General features: G+C 42.5%; 1 protein-coding gene across 14 annotated transcripts in view; it reads left to right on the top strand.

Moving 5' to 3' along the window:
* Positions 1 to 16,726, top strand: part of plekha5 (pleckstrin homology domain containing A5) — a 249,979-nt gene extending 233,253 nt beyond the window's left edge. For 12 of the 14 annotated variants that reach the window (XM_033039510.1, XM_033039505.1, XM_033039502.1 and 9 more), the window contains 3 exons: positions 6,266 to 6,399; positions 13,992 to 14,096; positions 15,651 to 16,726. In XM_033039510.1, coding sequence (XP_032895401.1) covers positions 6,266 to 6,399; positions 13,992 to 14,083 — 226 coding nt within the window. In that variant the 3' untranslated portion in view covers positions 14,084 to 14,096; positions 15,651 to 16,726. The remainder of the gene's footprint in view (positions 1 to 6,265; positions 6,400 to 13,991; positions 14,097 to 15,650) is intronic. The other 2 variants (XM_033039511.1, XM_033039500.1) reach the window with 1 other exon arrangement.
* Positions 16,727 to 17,022: the final 296 nt, after the last annotated feature.

Raw genomic sequence — 17,022 nt, 5'->3', positions numbered from 1 at the left:
ATAGTTGGAATGAAAAGTGAAATGTCTACCGAAATGGCTGCTTCTATGGGTGAGAAGCCAGTTTATTTTTGAAATATTGGGTGGTGGGGGGGGAGAAGGATTTGATTAAAAAGGTGTACTTAAACACGACAAAATGTAATGAGGAGCGGATACTTAGAAAGAAAAGTGAAATCTCTACCGAAATGGAAAAGATCTCGGCGATTGTGCGTCTGGATTCGGCGTGGCAAGGAATCAAAGGAAGAAATGCAGCCAGCAGCCGTACATGTAAATGGATCCATTCCGATTGGACATCTGCGAGCATCGGCCATTCCGATTGGACATCTGCGAGTATTGGGCATTGTGACATCACACGATGGAACGAATCGAAAGGCAGAAAGGAATTGGACGGCAGGCGGCAGCCACAGAGTTTTATATAATAATAGATAGATAGATAGATGGTGAGGCAGCAGTCAGGAGGATTGTGAAGAGTATGTGCCTCAGCATACCACGTTCTCCAAAGTCTGCATAGTGATTAGCTATGGATTCGCAACACTTCCACTTGGGTGTATATCTTCCACTACCAGTGAGTAGAGAACCTCTCTAAGAGAATATTGATGCCTGCTTTTACTTATTTTCAGCCTAGCTTCTAGCAAGCTGGATTCATGCTTGCTCTAATTCTAACCACACCGACCTCACCTTTAATTAGGGCAATCGGGCCCAGTCACTTCTACATGATGCTAATTGTTGATGAAATCAAGCCCAAAGCAATAAATGGCACGTTTAGTGTGGGCTGATCACGGAAACATGATAAAGAATGGACGGCAGGAATTGTTTGTGCTGTTTTATTATGCATTCTTACCACGCACACTTACCACGCTATTCAATTTAGCCGTGAGTAACTGCACTTGAAATGCACGTCACTGTCTATAAAGTACTTTCAGTTGTTCTGAAGTTGAGGAAACTGCTACATAAATGCTTTCCGGACCTCTTAAAATTTGGAATCGGACCCCTTTAATTGACTAACTAGTGTAGATGCAAAGAATAATCTGTAATTTGAAGCTCCAAATAAAATAAAATCGATTTTTTCGTACTTTTTGTCATAAAGGCAAGATAGTTGTTTTTAAACTTTATAAAACACTAGACCAAGCGGGACCCGTTGGGCACCCGTTCCCCCAACGCAACCCGTTCTCCCAACGCAATATTCAACAACTCACCCATAGCCCCCAACTGCGCAGGCGTGACTCATTTGCCCTCATCCCCCAACACTCCCTCCCCCCCTCTTCACCCTCCCTCTTCTCTCTCCCTCTTCTCTATCCTTTCCCCTCTTCCTCACTCCTCACCTCTCCCCTATCGCATTCCCCCACTAAACAATGTTTAAATAACATTTCTCCTCCTCCCTTCCCCCACGCCATCCCTCTCCTTACAACAACGTAATAAACCTCTCATTGCACCGGGTGGAACAATGTTGATGGGCAGTTTATGTAAATGAGATTCCATTGTGCTGTCATTGTCGGGTGGAGCACTGTTCACGGGCAGTTTATGTAAATGAGATTCCATTGTGAAGTCATAGCTGTAACTGCCTGCAACTGCTGAAAATGTGAATAACTTGTAAAATATAACATCAATATGAACAAAACCTGATAAAAACACATCACAAGACAATTGTGAGTAAGGTGGTCCAAAAATTGTACCGTTTTGGCGTAGTTCAGGCCCGCACAGACTCACACGCACGTGCAAAGATGAGTTTTAGTACTATACCAGACCAAGTGGGACGCGTTGGGCCCCGTTCCCCCGACGCAATACACCACCACTCACTCGTTCCCCCAACGCAACCCGTTCCCCAACGCAATATTTCACCACTCACCCATAGTCCCCAACTGCGCAGGCGCAGCTCATGCCCCTCATCCCCAGCACTCCCCCTCCTCTTCACCCTCCCTCTTCTTTCCCCACTCCACCGCTCCCCAATCCCTCCCTCACCTCTCTCTCCCTCTCCTTTCCCCTACCCTCAGTCACTCCCTCCCTCCATAACTCCTCTCCCCTCCCCACCCCCCACCTATCCCTCTATCAACCTCCCCCACTCCACACCTCCCCCTATCCCCACCCCACTATCCCTCCTCACCTCCCCCACTGCCCTCATCTCCCTCTATTCCCCACTCCCAACCTCCCCGCACCCCTCCTCTCCCTCTATTCCCCCTCCTCCCCCACTCTCCCTCCTCACCTCTCCCACTTTCCCCGCTCTCCCTCCCTACCCCCTCCTCTCCCTCAATCTTCCCACTCTCCCTCACCTCCCCAGGATCTCAAGGGTGCCGCTCCTCTCCCTTCTTGCGTGTCCAGGCCTCGGATCCTCGGCTCAGCCTCTCCCCGCGCCCGGAACCGGCTGCCGCAGACACAGCCCCAGCCTCAGCTCCAAGGCACGGATCGTAAATAAAAACTCTTCCCTAATCCACCCCTCCACAATGAAAACCGCGATGTTTTTTAAATGAAACCTCGCATTGGGGCCCTCTCCGGAGCCAATCAATCATCCCCACGTGGGGAGGCGGAGTCGGAGTCGGCACTCACCTCCCCATCCCACCCTCCCACAAGGAAAGTTCTGGAATTTGTTTTTGTAAATGAAACCTCTCCCCTAATCCACGCCCCCCACAATGAAACCCCCCGCATGAATTGTAGAGCTATCATGTCCCGCTTTGGCTTAGTTCCGGGATCGCATGTGCAGACATCCTATACACAAACACATACAGAAACAAACAAGATGAGTGTTTTAGTAATATAATATATATACTAGACCAGGTGGGACCAGTTGGGTCCCTGTCACATGGGAGGCCTGGTCCCCCAACGCAACCCGTTCCCCCAACGCAGTATTTGACTACTCACCCATAGCCCAAACGGAAGCCTGTTCCCCCAACGCAACCCGTTCCACAACGCAATATTCCACCACTCACCCGTTCCCCCAACGCAACCCGTTCCCCCAACGCAATATTTCCACCACTCAGCCATAGGCCTCAACTGTGCAGGCCAGCTCATTTCCCCTTATTTACCCTCCCTCATCGTAAACTCTTTAAAAACATGCAATTGCACTTGCTAAAGGACTCGGTGTTCAGGGATAGCAACATTGTAGCAGGCAGGGCTACAATCCCATTGTGACGTCATAGCTGGTAACTGCCAGTGCATATTGGAAAACATCTTTCTCAAAAAGGGGATTTGTAAACTTAAAAATGTGATACCTTGTAAAATATAATATCAATCTAAACTAAATTTGTTGAAAACGCACCACAGGACAATTGTGAGTAAGGTGGTGCAAAGATTGTAGCGCTATCGTGTACCGCTTTGGCGTAATTTCATGATCTCACTCACTCACTCACAGACAGACATCCAAACAAACAAGATGAGATTTTTAGTAATATAATAATACATAGAGATAGAAAGATAGTTGTTCCAGGGGAGGAGTGTGTGCCACACATGAGAAAGGATGTTGTGGAGGCACAAGAGATTGCAGATGCTGGAATCTTGAGTAAAATACAAAGTACTGGAGGAACTCAGCGGGTCAGGCAGCATCTGTGGAGAGAATGGACAGATGACTTTTTGGGTCAGGACCCTTCTTCACACTGATGGTGTGGGGGTGAAGGTGGGAGATGGAGAGTCTGAAAAAGGGTCCCGAACCAAAATGTCATCTATCCATTCCCTCCACAGATGCTGCTGGACATGCTGAGTTCCTCCAGCAATTTGAATTTTGCAAAGGATGTTGACATCTTGGAGAGCATGCAGAGGAAATTTACAGGGATGGTATCAGAGATTTAGGCCATTGATTTTATGGTAGAGATGAGAGAATTTGGAAATAGTAAAGGAGAAATTTCAAAATTATGGAAACTTTTGTACAGTAGCTTGGTATAATAATGTGTGAATCAGATTTAAGATGGTTGGTGAAAGCAAAATGTCTGATGGGGACAATGTTTGGACTTTAGACTTTACTTTTAGACTTTAGCCCATAAAGTCTGCGCCGACCAACGATCTCCCAATACACAACACACTAGGGACAATTTACATGTTTTACTCAAGCCAATTAACCTACAAACCTACCACATGTCTTTGAAGTGTGGGAGGAAACTTGAGCACCTGGAAAAAAAAACCAAGTGATCACAGGGAGAATGTACAAACTCCATCCAGACAGCACCCGTAGTCAGGATCGACCTCGGGTCTCTGGAGTTGTGAGGCAGGAACTCTACCGCTGCGCCACCTTGCCGAACATTGCGCCACCGTGCCACCCATTTTCTTTTTAAAGACATTATTGTATGCTTTGCCTGAAAGCTGATTCAACAGAGGCTGTCAAAAGAAATGGATTGTTTACTTAAAGAAGAAACAGAACTGCAAGGCTAAGGGGAAAAAAAGCAGGGATTAGAACCAATTTTGAAAATTGATTTTGTAAATTGTAAAAGAGCTCGTTTGTGAAGTTAGCACTAAAGTAATTGGCTGCGCGGCCACTTCCAATCTCCAGTCCTGGGCTGAATTTGTTTGCCATTTATCAGTCACAATGCATTTCGTTAACGTTTCTGTATCACAACAATTAATATCAGGACCTATTGGCAAAACTTACTCCATAACCGATAACCATTTAAACACTGATAAATGCTCAATAGAAGTGGTCTGTGTAAATTGGGGGAACAAATAGCTTTACAATATTATAAAAGCACCACCCTAATTTGGAAAAAAAAGAGCAAAAGGGTCTGAATCATGGCGCAGCTGAATATTTACCCATAAATTAGACATTTGTGTGGACAAGGAGCTAATGAATGACACAGCAGTGGGGTGCAGGCAGAGAGAGGATAGGAGAGGATAGATTAAGTGTGGATGTTTGTTTAAAGGTGCAAATAAAATGAAACTAATTAAGGATAGAGAAAATAAAGTAAATCGTTGGTCTCTGATACAAACTAGAGAAGCAAAATTGTGCCAATGCTAAAAATCTGAGATAAAACAAGAGAATGTTGGCAATGCTTAGCAGGTGAAGCAGCATCCATGGAGAGAAAAGCAGTTAACGCTTGCAATCAATGAATTTTGATCAGAACTGGCCAATTTTACTGTTAAATCCTAAATACATTAATATGCCGAGTCGGAAGAGATGATCTTCTACCTTGCTTCAGTAGCACAGGATGAGAGACAAAGGTGGAAGAGTGATGAAGAATTTAAATTCGACACACACATTCGCTTTGGATATTGAATGGAGTTTTTTTTGTAACAGGTTTACTCCTGTTTTCATTGATCATCTTGTGTTTTCTGCAGTCCAACCATGTACGATTATCAAGCCTGCCCCATCTACCCCGAGCTAGCACCACAACCACTTGATTTCTTGAAATATGCAGCATGGAAACAGGCCCTTCGGCCCATCGAGTCCACGCCGGTCATTGATCAGCCATTCACGCTACTTTCTCATCCACTCACTCCTTAGACGCTAGGGGCAATTTACAGAGGCCAATTAACCTACTAACCCATTTGTCTTTTGGGATGTGGGAGGAAACTGGAGCACTGGAGGAAACCCACGCGGTCACACAAAGAACGTGCAAATTCCACACAGAAGGCATCCGAGGTGAGGTTCGATCCCGGGACTCAAGCACTGTGAGGCCACAACTCTACCAGCTGAGCCACTGTGCAGATTTGAGTCACTCAGTCTCGTCTGGTTACTGCCCTGTCACAGCCATTCTCTCTTTTCTCTCCACCACTACCTCTTCTCTGCAACTCAGATCATATATGATTTTAATCTTCCCCAGATCTTTTGTTCCTTTATGAATGTCTTTCGTAAAATGTCTTTGGCTTTGAATTGAATATTTTGGCATAACTTGCATCTTGGCTGAAGAGCACGCCCTAAATTTACTCAGTGGTGTCGCTCATGTGATGTAGTTCATGGGCAGTACGGTGGCGCAGCAGTAGAGCCTTACAGCACCAGAGACCCGAGTTCGATCCTGACTACAGGTGCTTGTCTGTATGGATTTTGTACGTTCTCCTCGTATCTGCATGGGTTTTCTCCGGGATCTCTGGTTTCCTCCCACACACCAAAGACGTGCAGGTTTGGAGGCTAATTGGCTTGGTAAAATTGTAAATTGTCCCTAGTGTATGCGGGTTAGTGCTAGTGTGCGGAGATTACTGGTTAGGGTGGGCCCAGTTGGCCGAAGGGCCTGATTGCAAGCTGTATCTCTAAACTAAACTAAATAGTTCTGTCAGTCATTCATTGCCCAGCCATCTAAATGAAAATCATCAAATTGACAAAAAAATCTTTATTTCTTATTTATTTTCCTTTTAGTGTGCAAACTGTGGCCCCAGTTGTTAACTGCAAAACCAGTACTGATGAGGAGAATGCAGAGGAAGGAGTCAGGTTGATTACTATCTCTGATGAAGTCACTGCAGAAGCGCCAAGAAGCAGCAGGCTTGTAAGAGGTAGGTCAAGCTTTGGTTTTGTGTCAAGCATTTTGTATAATTTTATGTTACATTACATGAACATAAATTGTAATACCACAATTTTAACAATACACAGAGTGCAGGAGGAACTCAGCAGGTCAGGCAGCATCTGTGGAGGAAATGGACAGAGGACATTACGGATCGGTACCTTTTCTACAGACTCTCCACCTCCCTCTACAGATGCTGCCTGACCCGCCGAGTTCCTTCAGCACTTTGTAGCTTGCTCAACGTTCCAGGATCTGTAGTTTCTTGTTTCTCTGTGTTAAAATATTTCTACTTATCTTATCTACAGTCTTTGCATGCCTTGGAAGTTATATTGTTTTGTTGTTTTATTGTATAATAGATATTGAATCAGAAAATGCCAAATACAATTTATTGCAGTGTCTAATTTTACTTGTAGTGTATGTTTAACGGCCTTGTGCTAATGGCAGTTGAAACTCAATGCTCTATTATTGATCATTTTTACTGCACTCTGATATCATAATTCTGTCAGTATCTGCTTCCTGTGTGGTTTTAGAATAAATGGCTGTCTGACCTTTATGCGGCTGGCTGCTGTGTGAGAGACCACATGGGATTTTACTTCTCTTCATATCTGTATTTCTTCTTTTTACTTGAAGATCTCTGCCCATCCCTGACAACGTTCCTGACAGCAACAAACTTAGTGATGTATCCAGCTTGAGGAAAGTCCATCAGGTCAATAAGCATTCACCTCACTTCTCATTTGATCCCATCTTTTCCCCTATTACCATAAGCTGCCTTAATGAAGATCAGGCGTGGCTCCAAGGAATAGTATGCACTACCTTTCCTGCTCTATGGAAATATTCAGTGCTTTACCTCTTGAGGACGATTGTATCTCATTAACGTTAGACTCTGAAAATCAGTGCTCTGGAACCTCAGCTGTTTCCTTCTCCAGGAATGTTTTTGACCTGCCGATGGTTTTCAGCATACTCTGTGTTAATTTCCGATTTTCTGCCTTGGCATTTTTGCTTTTGTTCGCTATATTTTCCATCCTCTGGCACTTTAATGTATCTGTGCTGAATTTATTCTCCTTTACTTTAGAGTCACACAGCACAGAAAGAGACTATGTTGATCTGACCATGCCGACCATGATGTCCTATCTTGGCTAGTCTCGTTTACAAAAAATAGTGGTATATTGCTGACAGCCCCAGGGGGACCCAATTATTCTATACATCCCCCCCCCCACTCACAACAAGGGCAGAGTCCCCCTGGTCCTCACCTTTCACCCCACTAGCCAGCACAAACAACAAATAGTCCTCCGTCAGTTTCGCCACCGCCAACGTGACCCCACCACTCGCTGCATCTTCCCATCTCCCCCCCTTCTGCCTTCTGCAAAGACCGCTCCCTCCATAACTCCCTTGTCAATTCTTCCCTTCCCTCCCGCACCACCCCTTCCCCGGGCACTTTCTCTTGCAACCGCAAGAGATGCTACACTTGTCACTTTACCTCCCCCCTCGACTCCATTCAAGGACCCATGCAGTCGTTCCAGGTGCGACAGAGGTTCACCTGCACCTCCTCCAACTTCATCTATTGCATCCGCTGCTCTAGATGTCAGCTGATCTATATCGGTGAGACCAAGCTTAGGCTTGGCGATCGTTTCGCCGAACATCTCCGCTCGGTCCGCATTAACCAACCTGACCTCCCGGTGGCTCAGCACTTCAACTCTGAGCAACACCAGAAATTGGAGGAACAGCACCTCATATTCCGCTTGGGGAGTCTGCATCCTGGTGGCATGAACATTGAATTCTCACAATTCTGTTAGTCCTTGCTGTCTCCTTCCCTTCCTACCTCTCCCTCAGCCCTCGGGCTCCTCCTCCTCCTTTTCCCTTTCTTCTCCCCGCCTGCGCCCACCTCCCATCAGTCTGAAGAAGAGTTTTGGCCCGAAATGTTGCCTATTTCCTTCGTTCCATAGATGCTGCTGCACCCGCTGAGTTTCTCCAGCATTTTTGTGTATTCTATACATCGTATCTCTTCCCTGTGCCAAACTATAATCAAGCCCAACAGGGTCTTCTATCCCCACTGATTCTGCCGACCCTTCCCTTGGCAGTGGTTTCACTACATAGGTAGCAGGACCAGTGGGAATCTCGTCCATCCATTAATGCACGTCACTAATTAGATGACGAGGTATTTGGCTACCTCTTGACTACTTTAATGAGCTATCTTGGCTACTAAATAAGCTGTCTGGAATATTCAGACATTCAAAGTTGCTCACTGTGACCTAACTATTCTTTTACCAAATTATCATTTACTCTTTAGTTTTGAGGTTTTGTGCTCGTCTCAATGAAAGTTTAAAAAAAGGTACTGACCTAGTTAATAGATTAATTACATGAATTATGTGTCGGAAAGAACTGCAGATGCTGGTTTACACTGAAGTTAGACATAAATTACTGGAGTAACTCAGCGGGTCAGGCAGCATCTTTGGAGAAAGGAATAGGTAATGTTTCAGGACAAGACCCTTCTTCAGACTGAAACATTACCTATGCACATGAATTAGTCCTTCCAGGATCTAAGTATTTCTCAGTATCCCATAATTTGAAAATCCTTTGTTGAATACATAGTCAACTTTATATTTCCTTTCAAAATTTAACTTTAATGTCATATGCAATGTCATTAACAAAGCTTCATTTACAACTTCCTTTCTTCCACGTGCCATCTGACAAGTTACTGTTTTGTCCCTTTTACCCACGTTAAATCATCTGTAATGAGCACATCTGACGATCGTTTGCGGGTGAATAAAAAAAGGCCACAGAAAATTTGATCTAGATTGATTGCCGTCTGCAGCCCTTAGTAAAACATGTTTATGTATATTGCTCAGCTGCAATCAGTTGAATTGCCGGTTAGCCCAGGTACTGCTTTGAATGATTGAAGACTCTTAGGACCAGGAGTAAAAGGTGTGTGGTTGCCAATGAGAGTAGGAGTAGAGTAGAACGGGGATACAGTGGAGAAAGACTGTATTTTTCTCACGCGACTGGCAGCGATTAAATAAGAAAGTGGTGCGAGTGCTTCCTAGATCTTAACGGCACTGACTAATGTGAAACTAGGGTTTGTTCAGTTTCTGAAGTATGCAGAGGAATTACTGATCAATAGCACCAGGTTATCAGTGAAACTCAGCACCGGCTCTCTCAGGATTCTTTCTTTGCTGCATTCTCTTGGCCGTGGTCTGTCTGTGTCAGATGTATCCAAGGATGTCTCAATTCTGCTTGGTTTGAGACGCCCTCGATTACAGACCTGCAAACCTAATGAAAGATTTGTGTGACTGTCAGTAACTCACAGTTACTGTTATGTGCTCCACAGTTAGTTCAGTCTCTGCTGCATCGATGCTATGTTCACACCCGCACCCACAGCCCTTATTGATCTGCTTCTGACAAAAAAATAATCACACAATTTTGTTTGCGGTCTTTCTAACTTACCAACAGTGAGGTGGCACGATGTCACAGCAGTAATTGCTGCCTTACAGCACCAGAGACCCGGGTGTGATCCTGACTACGCCTACTGTCTGTACGAAGTTTGTACCTTCTCCTATGACCACTTAGTTTTTCCCCGGGTGCTCCGGTTTCCTCACAAACTCCAAAGACATACAGGTTTGTAGGTTAATTCGGTAAAAATGATAAATTGTCCCCAGTGTGTAGCATAGTGTCAGTGTATGGCGATCGTTGTTCAGCGTGGACTCGGTGGGCCGAAGGGCCTGTTTCCACGTTATATTCCTAAACTAAACTAAACTAAAACTGATTGCAGAGAAAAGCTACCTTAACAAAGGGCAGCTATGCATTGTGTCAGCTCTGCAGCATCCTGGGTCATTTCGTGACCAAAGATTATAATCACCGAAACACCAGCACATGTACGGTTTACATATTAGCCACATAATTGCTTAATGTTTAACTTACTCAGTCAATTGCTTAATTTACAAACCCATCATGGTTATAATTACAATTTTACAACTATTCACAAAAAGATCAAAAGGGGTTTGTTTGTTACTATAGTGGCAAGCATTATCTAGCTATTGGTCTTTACTGCATTCACATTACTTGAATAGCTGGTTTTATGTAAACACAATGCCCGCTTCTCTAATTTATCGGGCCGAGTAAATTGTGGAGCTTTGTGTAGTAAAATTAGTCGCTAAATTTGTCTGCACCAGTGTTTAATATTCCTAATATAAAACTAAGTGAAATCCAGTAAGAAGTAACTTTACCACCTTTTTAATAGACTCTCTTCATATGTTAATCATTTTTGCATATTTGTTTTTCTGTTATACAAACTTTTTTTCTGCCCTCTTTTCAGCGCTGAATAGGATTTAAAAAATGCTATAGATAAAAGTATCATTTTATTTTCTTTTAAACAATATCTTACTTTGAAAATGTGCCCAAGTCCATGATGGGAATTTTAAAAAATCATACTGTAAGCACAGAATTTATGCTGAAAGAACGCACTTCAGAAGTTTGCGAACTTTTTTCCTTCTCCATTTTGCTTCGATAAGAATAAATTGGCATAAAATTGTAGGGTGAAGTTGTACTCTTGAGCTGTAAATATGGCCTCCAGGCAATATTCCACGCATGAATTTTTAGTCGTCCGATAGGTTTGCAAGTGGTCGTCATTTTGAGTTTTCGTCCAAATATAATTATCTATCTTACACCAAGATCTTGTTACAATAATATTCGGAAGGAATTGCCCCTAACACGCGTTGAGCTTAATAGATGTGGTCTCAGTATTTTTCTAAAGATTGCTGATGTTCTAATACCATTAATTGGTGCAGTGCTGCCAAAGAAAGGCCAGAAAGTTGATGGTAGGAAGAGTGAAAATGACACATAGATCGTAGGCACAGCTGTCAACATTTGAGATGTGTGGGAAGTTGTATCTTAGGTGACTGAGTAATTAGTATTTTACTGGCAGTGCTTTCTGGCTTTAGTTAGGTTGGGAGTTCTGTGTGCATTTGAACTGCTATCCATTTATTAGTGAAGCATTTGACACCAAATATATGTTGAAATCTGGATATGTAAGAAGTTAAATCCAAAGTTATTACTTGCATTTGTAGGGATGCATCTTAATCTGCTGAGTTCTTTCAGTGCTTTCTGTTTTGCTCAAGATTCCAGCAGTTGCATTTCTTGCATCAACAAATTGCATTAGTTATTGCATTATGTAATTTTCTTTTGTCTCAGTATTAAGACTTTCACTTGTAAATATTGCTTTGCGTCTTTGAAACACGTGGAGGAGCATCTTGTGATTTTATAGTAACTATTTTCATTTTTCCATTGTGCATAAGCATGCCATTTTTCTTCCAATCGGAAAGGTCTTCCAATCAGAGGACCTAGGGTGACGGAGGAACTGAAGGAGATTCACATTAGGCAGGAAATGGTGTTGGGTAGACTGGTGGAACTGAAGGCTGATAAATCCCCAGTGCCTGATGGTCTGCATCCTAGGGTACTTAAAGGGCCTGTCCCACTTACGCAATTTTTTCGGCAACTTGCCGGCACCCATCATAGTCACAGCAGGTTGCCAAAAATTTTCAGCGTGTTGAAATTCCAGCGGCGACCAGAAAAAGGTACAACTCTTTGGGCGACTACTCACCACCAAACAGGCGTCACCCCATGATGTTCGGATTAGTTCCTGTGGATTGGAGGGTAGCTAATGTTATCATACCTTTTAAGAAAGAAGGGAGAGAGAAAACAGGGAATTACAGACCAGTTAGCCTGACGTCGGTGGTGTGGAAGATGCTGGAGTCAATTATAACAGATGAAATAGCGGCACATTTGGATAGGAGTAACAGGATCGGTCAGAGTCAGCATGGATTACGAAGGGGAAATCATGCTTGACTAATCTCCTGGAATATTTTGAGGATGTAACTAGGAAAATGGACAAGGGAGAGCCAGTGGATGTAGTGTACCTGGACTTTCAGAAAGCCTTTGATAAGGTCCCACATAGGAGATTAGTGGGCAAAACTAGAGCACATGTTATTGGGGATAGGGTATTGACATGGATAGAAAATTGGTTGGCAGACAGGAAACAAAGAGTAGAGATTAACGGGTCCCTTTCAGAATGGCAGGCAGTGACTAGTGGTGTACCACAAGACTCGGTGGTGGGACCGCAGCTATTTACAATATACATTAATGATTTAGATGAAGGGGTTAAAAGTAAGATTAGCAAATTTGCAGATGATACAAAGCTGGGTGGCAGTGTGAACTGTGAGGAAGATGCTGTGAGGATGCAGGGTGACTTGGACAGGTTGAGTGAGTGGGCAGATACATGGCAGATGCAGTTTAACGTGGATACATGTGAGGTTATCCACTTTGTGGCAAGAACAGGAAGGCAGATTATTATCTGAATTATGTCAATTTAGGAAAATGGGAAGTACAAGATCTGGGTGTCCTTGTTCATCAGTCACTGAAAGTAGGCATGCAGGTACAGCAGGCAGTGAAGAAAGCTAATGGCATGTTGGCCTTCATAACGCGAGGAGTTGCGTATAAGAGCAAAGAGGTCCTTCTGCAGTTGTACAGGGCCCTGGTGAGACCACACCTGGAGTATTGTGCGCAGTTTTGGTCTCCAAATTTGAGGAAGGACATTCTTGCTATTGAGGGAGTACGGTTAATTCCCGGGATGGCGGGACTGTCATATGTTGAAAGAATAGAGTGACTGGGATTGTATATACCGGAATTCAAAAGAACGAGAGGGGATCTTATTGAAACATATAAGATTATTAAGGGTTTGGACATGCTAGATTCAGGAAACATCTTCCCGATGTTGGGGAGTCCAGAACCAGGGGCCACAGTTTAAGAATAAAGGGTAAGTCATTTAGAATGGAGACAAGGAAAAACTTTTTCACACAGAGGGTTGTGAATCTGTGGAATTCTTTGCCTCAGAAGGCAGTGGAGGCCAATTCTCTGGATGCTTTCAAGAGAGAGTTAGATAGAGCTCTTAAGGATAGCGGAGTCAAGGGATATGGGGAGAAGGCAGGAACGGGTACTGATTGTGGATGATCTGACATGATCACAGTGAATGGCGGTGCTGGCTCGAAGGTCTGAATGGCCTACTCCTGCACCTATTGTCTAAAACCCCATAGCAGAAACATAGCTAATTTTAACTGTGATTCGAAAGAGACATAAATATATGAATCCACTTTATTTAGTATCAAATAATGGCATTGGCAGTTTGGAAAGTCATTCTCTGATCTTTCCATTACATTCATCATGGTATCCACATTTTTGTTAATTGTTGGCTTCAGCTCATTAGTTGAATTTTCTGAGCATGGTTTTTGTGTTTGTACGTGCAGTAAATAAATTGAGATACAATTTAGAGATTTTAATGAATCCAGTCATAGCTTTGCTATATGTATTAAAATAGACAGTGGCGTGAGAGTGTTGATTGTTGCATCTTAAAGCCCTGTTACTAAATGTGGCCATTTATGTATTAATCATTGGGGTTTTTTTACATTTAGTTTTCACTGTAAAACAAAGTATATTCGTTCAGAAAACAGTTTCTTGTGCTTTTTGATTGTAGTCTTTTGTCGGTGTTTATTTTTTTAATTTTTGGTTATTCTTATTCACATTCCCTATTCTTTTCAGAAAATAATCTGTCTTCTCCACCCCAGTCCCCAAAGTCTCCATCTCCATCACACCCACAGCTCACTGAAGGATCTCATTTCATGTGTGTATGAGGTTTAGAAAAAAGTAAGCTTCATTTATTTGTTTTTGGTTTTTCAATGTTGTACCTTTTTTCATCCCATAAACCTAAGTGTAATATTTTCTCAACTGTTTTTTAATTGTAAAATACTTGTCCTACTGTGTTGGGGCAAATTCTCATCAGTTTGCTTCATTTTTGTTCTTCTTTCCTTCAGGTCTAGAAAATTGACAATTACCCCTGAATCAAGACCAATTGATTTTTTATGTTTTTTTCTGTCTAACAGGGACTGTAATTGTTGTGAAGGCAATAATCGTTTAACCCCACTAGTAATTTTCTTGGCTTACATATCTCAACCACAGACTTTTCTTAACAGTGGCGTAGAAAATGTCAAAGCTAAAAAAATGTTAGAACATCCCACTGCAAGTTCATGTGAGGGTGAGGGATGAAGTAGATTAAATGACTGTCAATATCACATTAAACATTCCAAATCAAAGCATCTAAAGAGAGAAAGAGATGGGATAGAGGGATGCAGGTGGACTGAGATTTGTCACGATACTTAGATTATATTTTGTGATGGGAGTTGTCAGGTTTGATGGTAAAAGAGGTCACCCGACTGCATTCAAATTGGGCATAAGATGAATCTTTGGTGAGGAAATTCATGAGAGACAAAGTCAGGATATTAGAAAACCAGTGGGAAGATTGGATGGAGTGAGTAGAAGATAATGACAATAGGAACCCATTCTTACCTGAGAATAATTGGATCTTAGACTTGGCACTTGAAAGGAGGATAAAACTTTCAGTTGTAACTAAAGAAGAAGCAAAATCTGAACTCAACCGTTAGTTGTCATGTTTTTAATAACTTCAAAGATTTTATTTTCGCTTGGGATTCTGCTGTTTCAAAAGAACCACAAAAAAATGGAAACCAGAAAGAAAAATAAAAGCAATATAAAAAGAATAATTTGGATTAGATAACACAGCTCAAATTTTAATTGCGGCATTTGGGGCATATTAATCTGATACTCGTGAGATGTGTTAAAAAGATCATCGTGGACAGTTGTATTGAATTTTGATATACAGGTCCACGACCGTTTTTCCAACAAGCTTAGTTCCAGAGCCTTGTTGGATTATCTGATTAGCCGGCCTCCGAGAGGAGTCAATTGGTACTGGAACAGTCCATCTAGGCCGCTGGTGGGACGAGATACTGGCCCGCAAAGTCAGCTGTGAAGTCAGCTATGGGAACGAATCTGCCAGCCTGGCTGGGCCTAAGTTCCAGAGCCCTGGCCGCAGGAGGCAAATTTTACTCGCCGATAGGTGGTGGAAGTCGGCTAGGGGAGCAGATCTGCCGGCTCTGACTGGGCCGGAGTTCCAGGGCTTCGGGCCAAATTCAATCGGCCGCCAAGTCCCGATAAGGTTGAGATTGGGCAAGGTGTCATACTTTTGGGGGGACTTCCGAGGGGGATTTCAAGTGCACTTTCGTAGTTTTGTCCGGATTAAAGAAGGTGACAGACCATCAGTTGCTGGAAAACCAGTGGTGGACCTGTATATTGAACAACACATTTCACTGAATAATTTTTTAATGGCCTTTCTTTTTGATAATGCAGCTCTGGCCATCGACACAGGAAAATTATAACCTAAACAACGTTGAATGGAAGAGCTTTGACTGCATTGAGAAGTGCAATGGGACTGTGGTCGAAGGTCAGCAGTTGGATGTGGATATCAAGTGCACCAGAGCACAAGGATGCATCAAGTGCAGGCAGCGACACTTGACTCTCTATTAAACACTCCTTATAGGAAATACCATTTTGGATATAATGCCGATATTTTGCTTACTTCAGGAGCATGTATTGGTTCACAACAGTTTTGTATTTTACTCTTTTTAAATTGTCCATATATAGAAATTACGGTACGTTAGCAGAAATGGTGATTAGGATCTTAATTTGGGTCATATGTTAGAATTTTGTTTGCGTTTTAGATAGTACAGTATGTTTAATTTAATGCCTGACCTTGAGTTTACTTGTAACTGTTGCCATATCTTTTATAAAATGACTAAGGTTTAAGGTATACAATAGGAAGCAGATTCATATTTGTTTTGTTACAACTTCAATGATTTCAGTGCCACTGTACTGGTGCCGATAAATGCGGTTATTTGATAATGCCATCTGCTGTAACTATTTATACTTAATGTTGTAATGAATGCAGTTACTGCCAAACTGTTTTTGGCAAAAAGGAAAACTGTTTCACTTTTATTTTCCAGTTTCCCTATGTTCTCTCTTTAGTGAACCTTTCATACAAGCTTTATGGACGATTTGCTCCATCTCCAATGCGCAGATGTAGCTCAAATGCAAAGCAATATGTAGAGGGCTTACCATTCAGTACCCCATTGTATGTAAAAATTGTAATTATGTTCATTGTGTACATAGCGTACAATGAGCAGAGTCTATAATTATAAAATGCTAATTACAAGTGTTAATATGCCTTGTCCATATCACATCCTGTTTTATATCATGTTATAATAAATGGTAATGCTATTTTGGTGGTGGTATTTTAAGATGTGTTTAATACTGTCACATACCAAGAAAGGAAAGTGTCCAAAGGGAATATTTGTTAAGAGGTATCAAACTTAATTTTTCACAAACGATGAATATTGATTTTCTCATTAAAATTACAGAAACATTAAGAGTGTGCCCTTGAAGATGGTTTGAATGGATCACTGTATTGACACTGGGGTGACTATTAAATATCTCTTTTTGCTCCTTAAGTATGACTGGATTGTAGCACAGATTAAGGCAGACATCCAGATAAGCAAAGGCATACGAATCTGAAAACTGTGTTGCAATCAACCATTTAATTTGCACTTCTTCCAACTGAACATTTAAAGAACCAATGGAGAGTGTTTTTGTTCAAACAGTGATAGGAATACTTGGCAAGCAACTGATCGCAACAGTCCTGTGTGAAGTGTAAAATTTAGTCACA

This window comes from Amblyraja radiata, chromosome 21 (genome assembly GCF_010909765.2).
Source record: "Amblyraja radiata isolate CabotCenter1 chromosome 21, sAmbRad1.1.pri, whole genome shotgun sequence".
NCBI lineage: Eukaryota > Metazoa > Chordata > Chondrichthyes > Rajiformes > Rajidae > Amblyraja > Amblyraja radiata.
The sequence above is the reverse complement of the archived record's forward strand: the minus strand, read 5'-3'. Positions and strand labels throughout refer to the sequence as shown.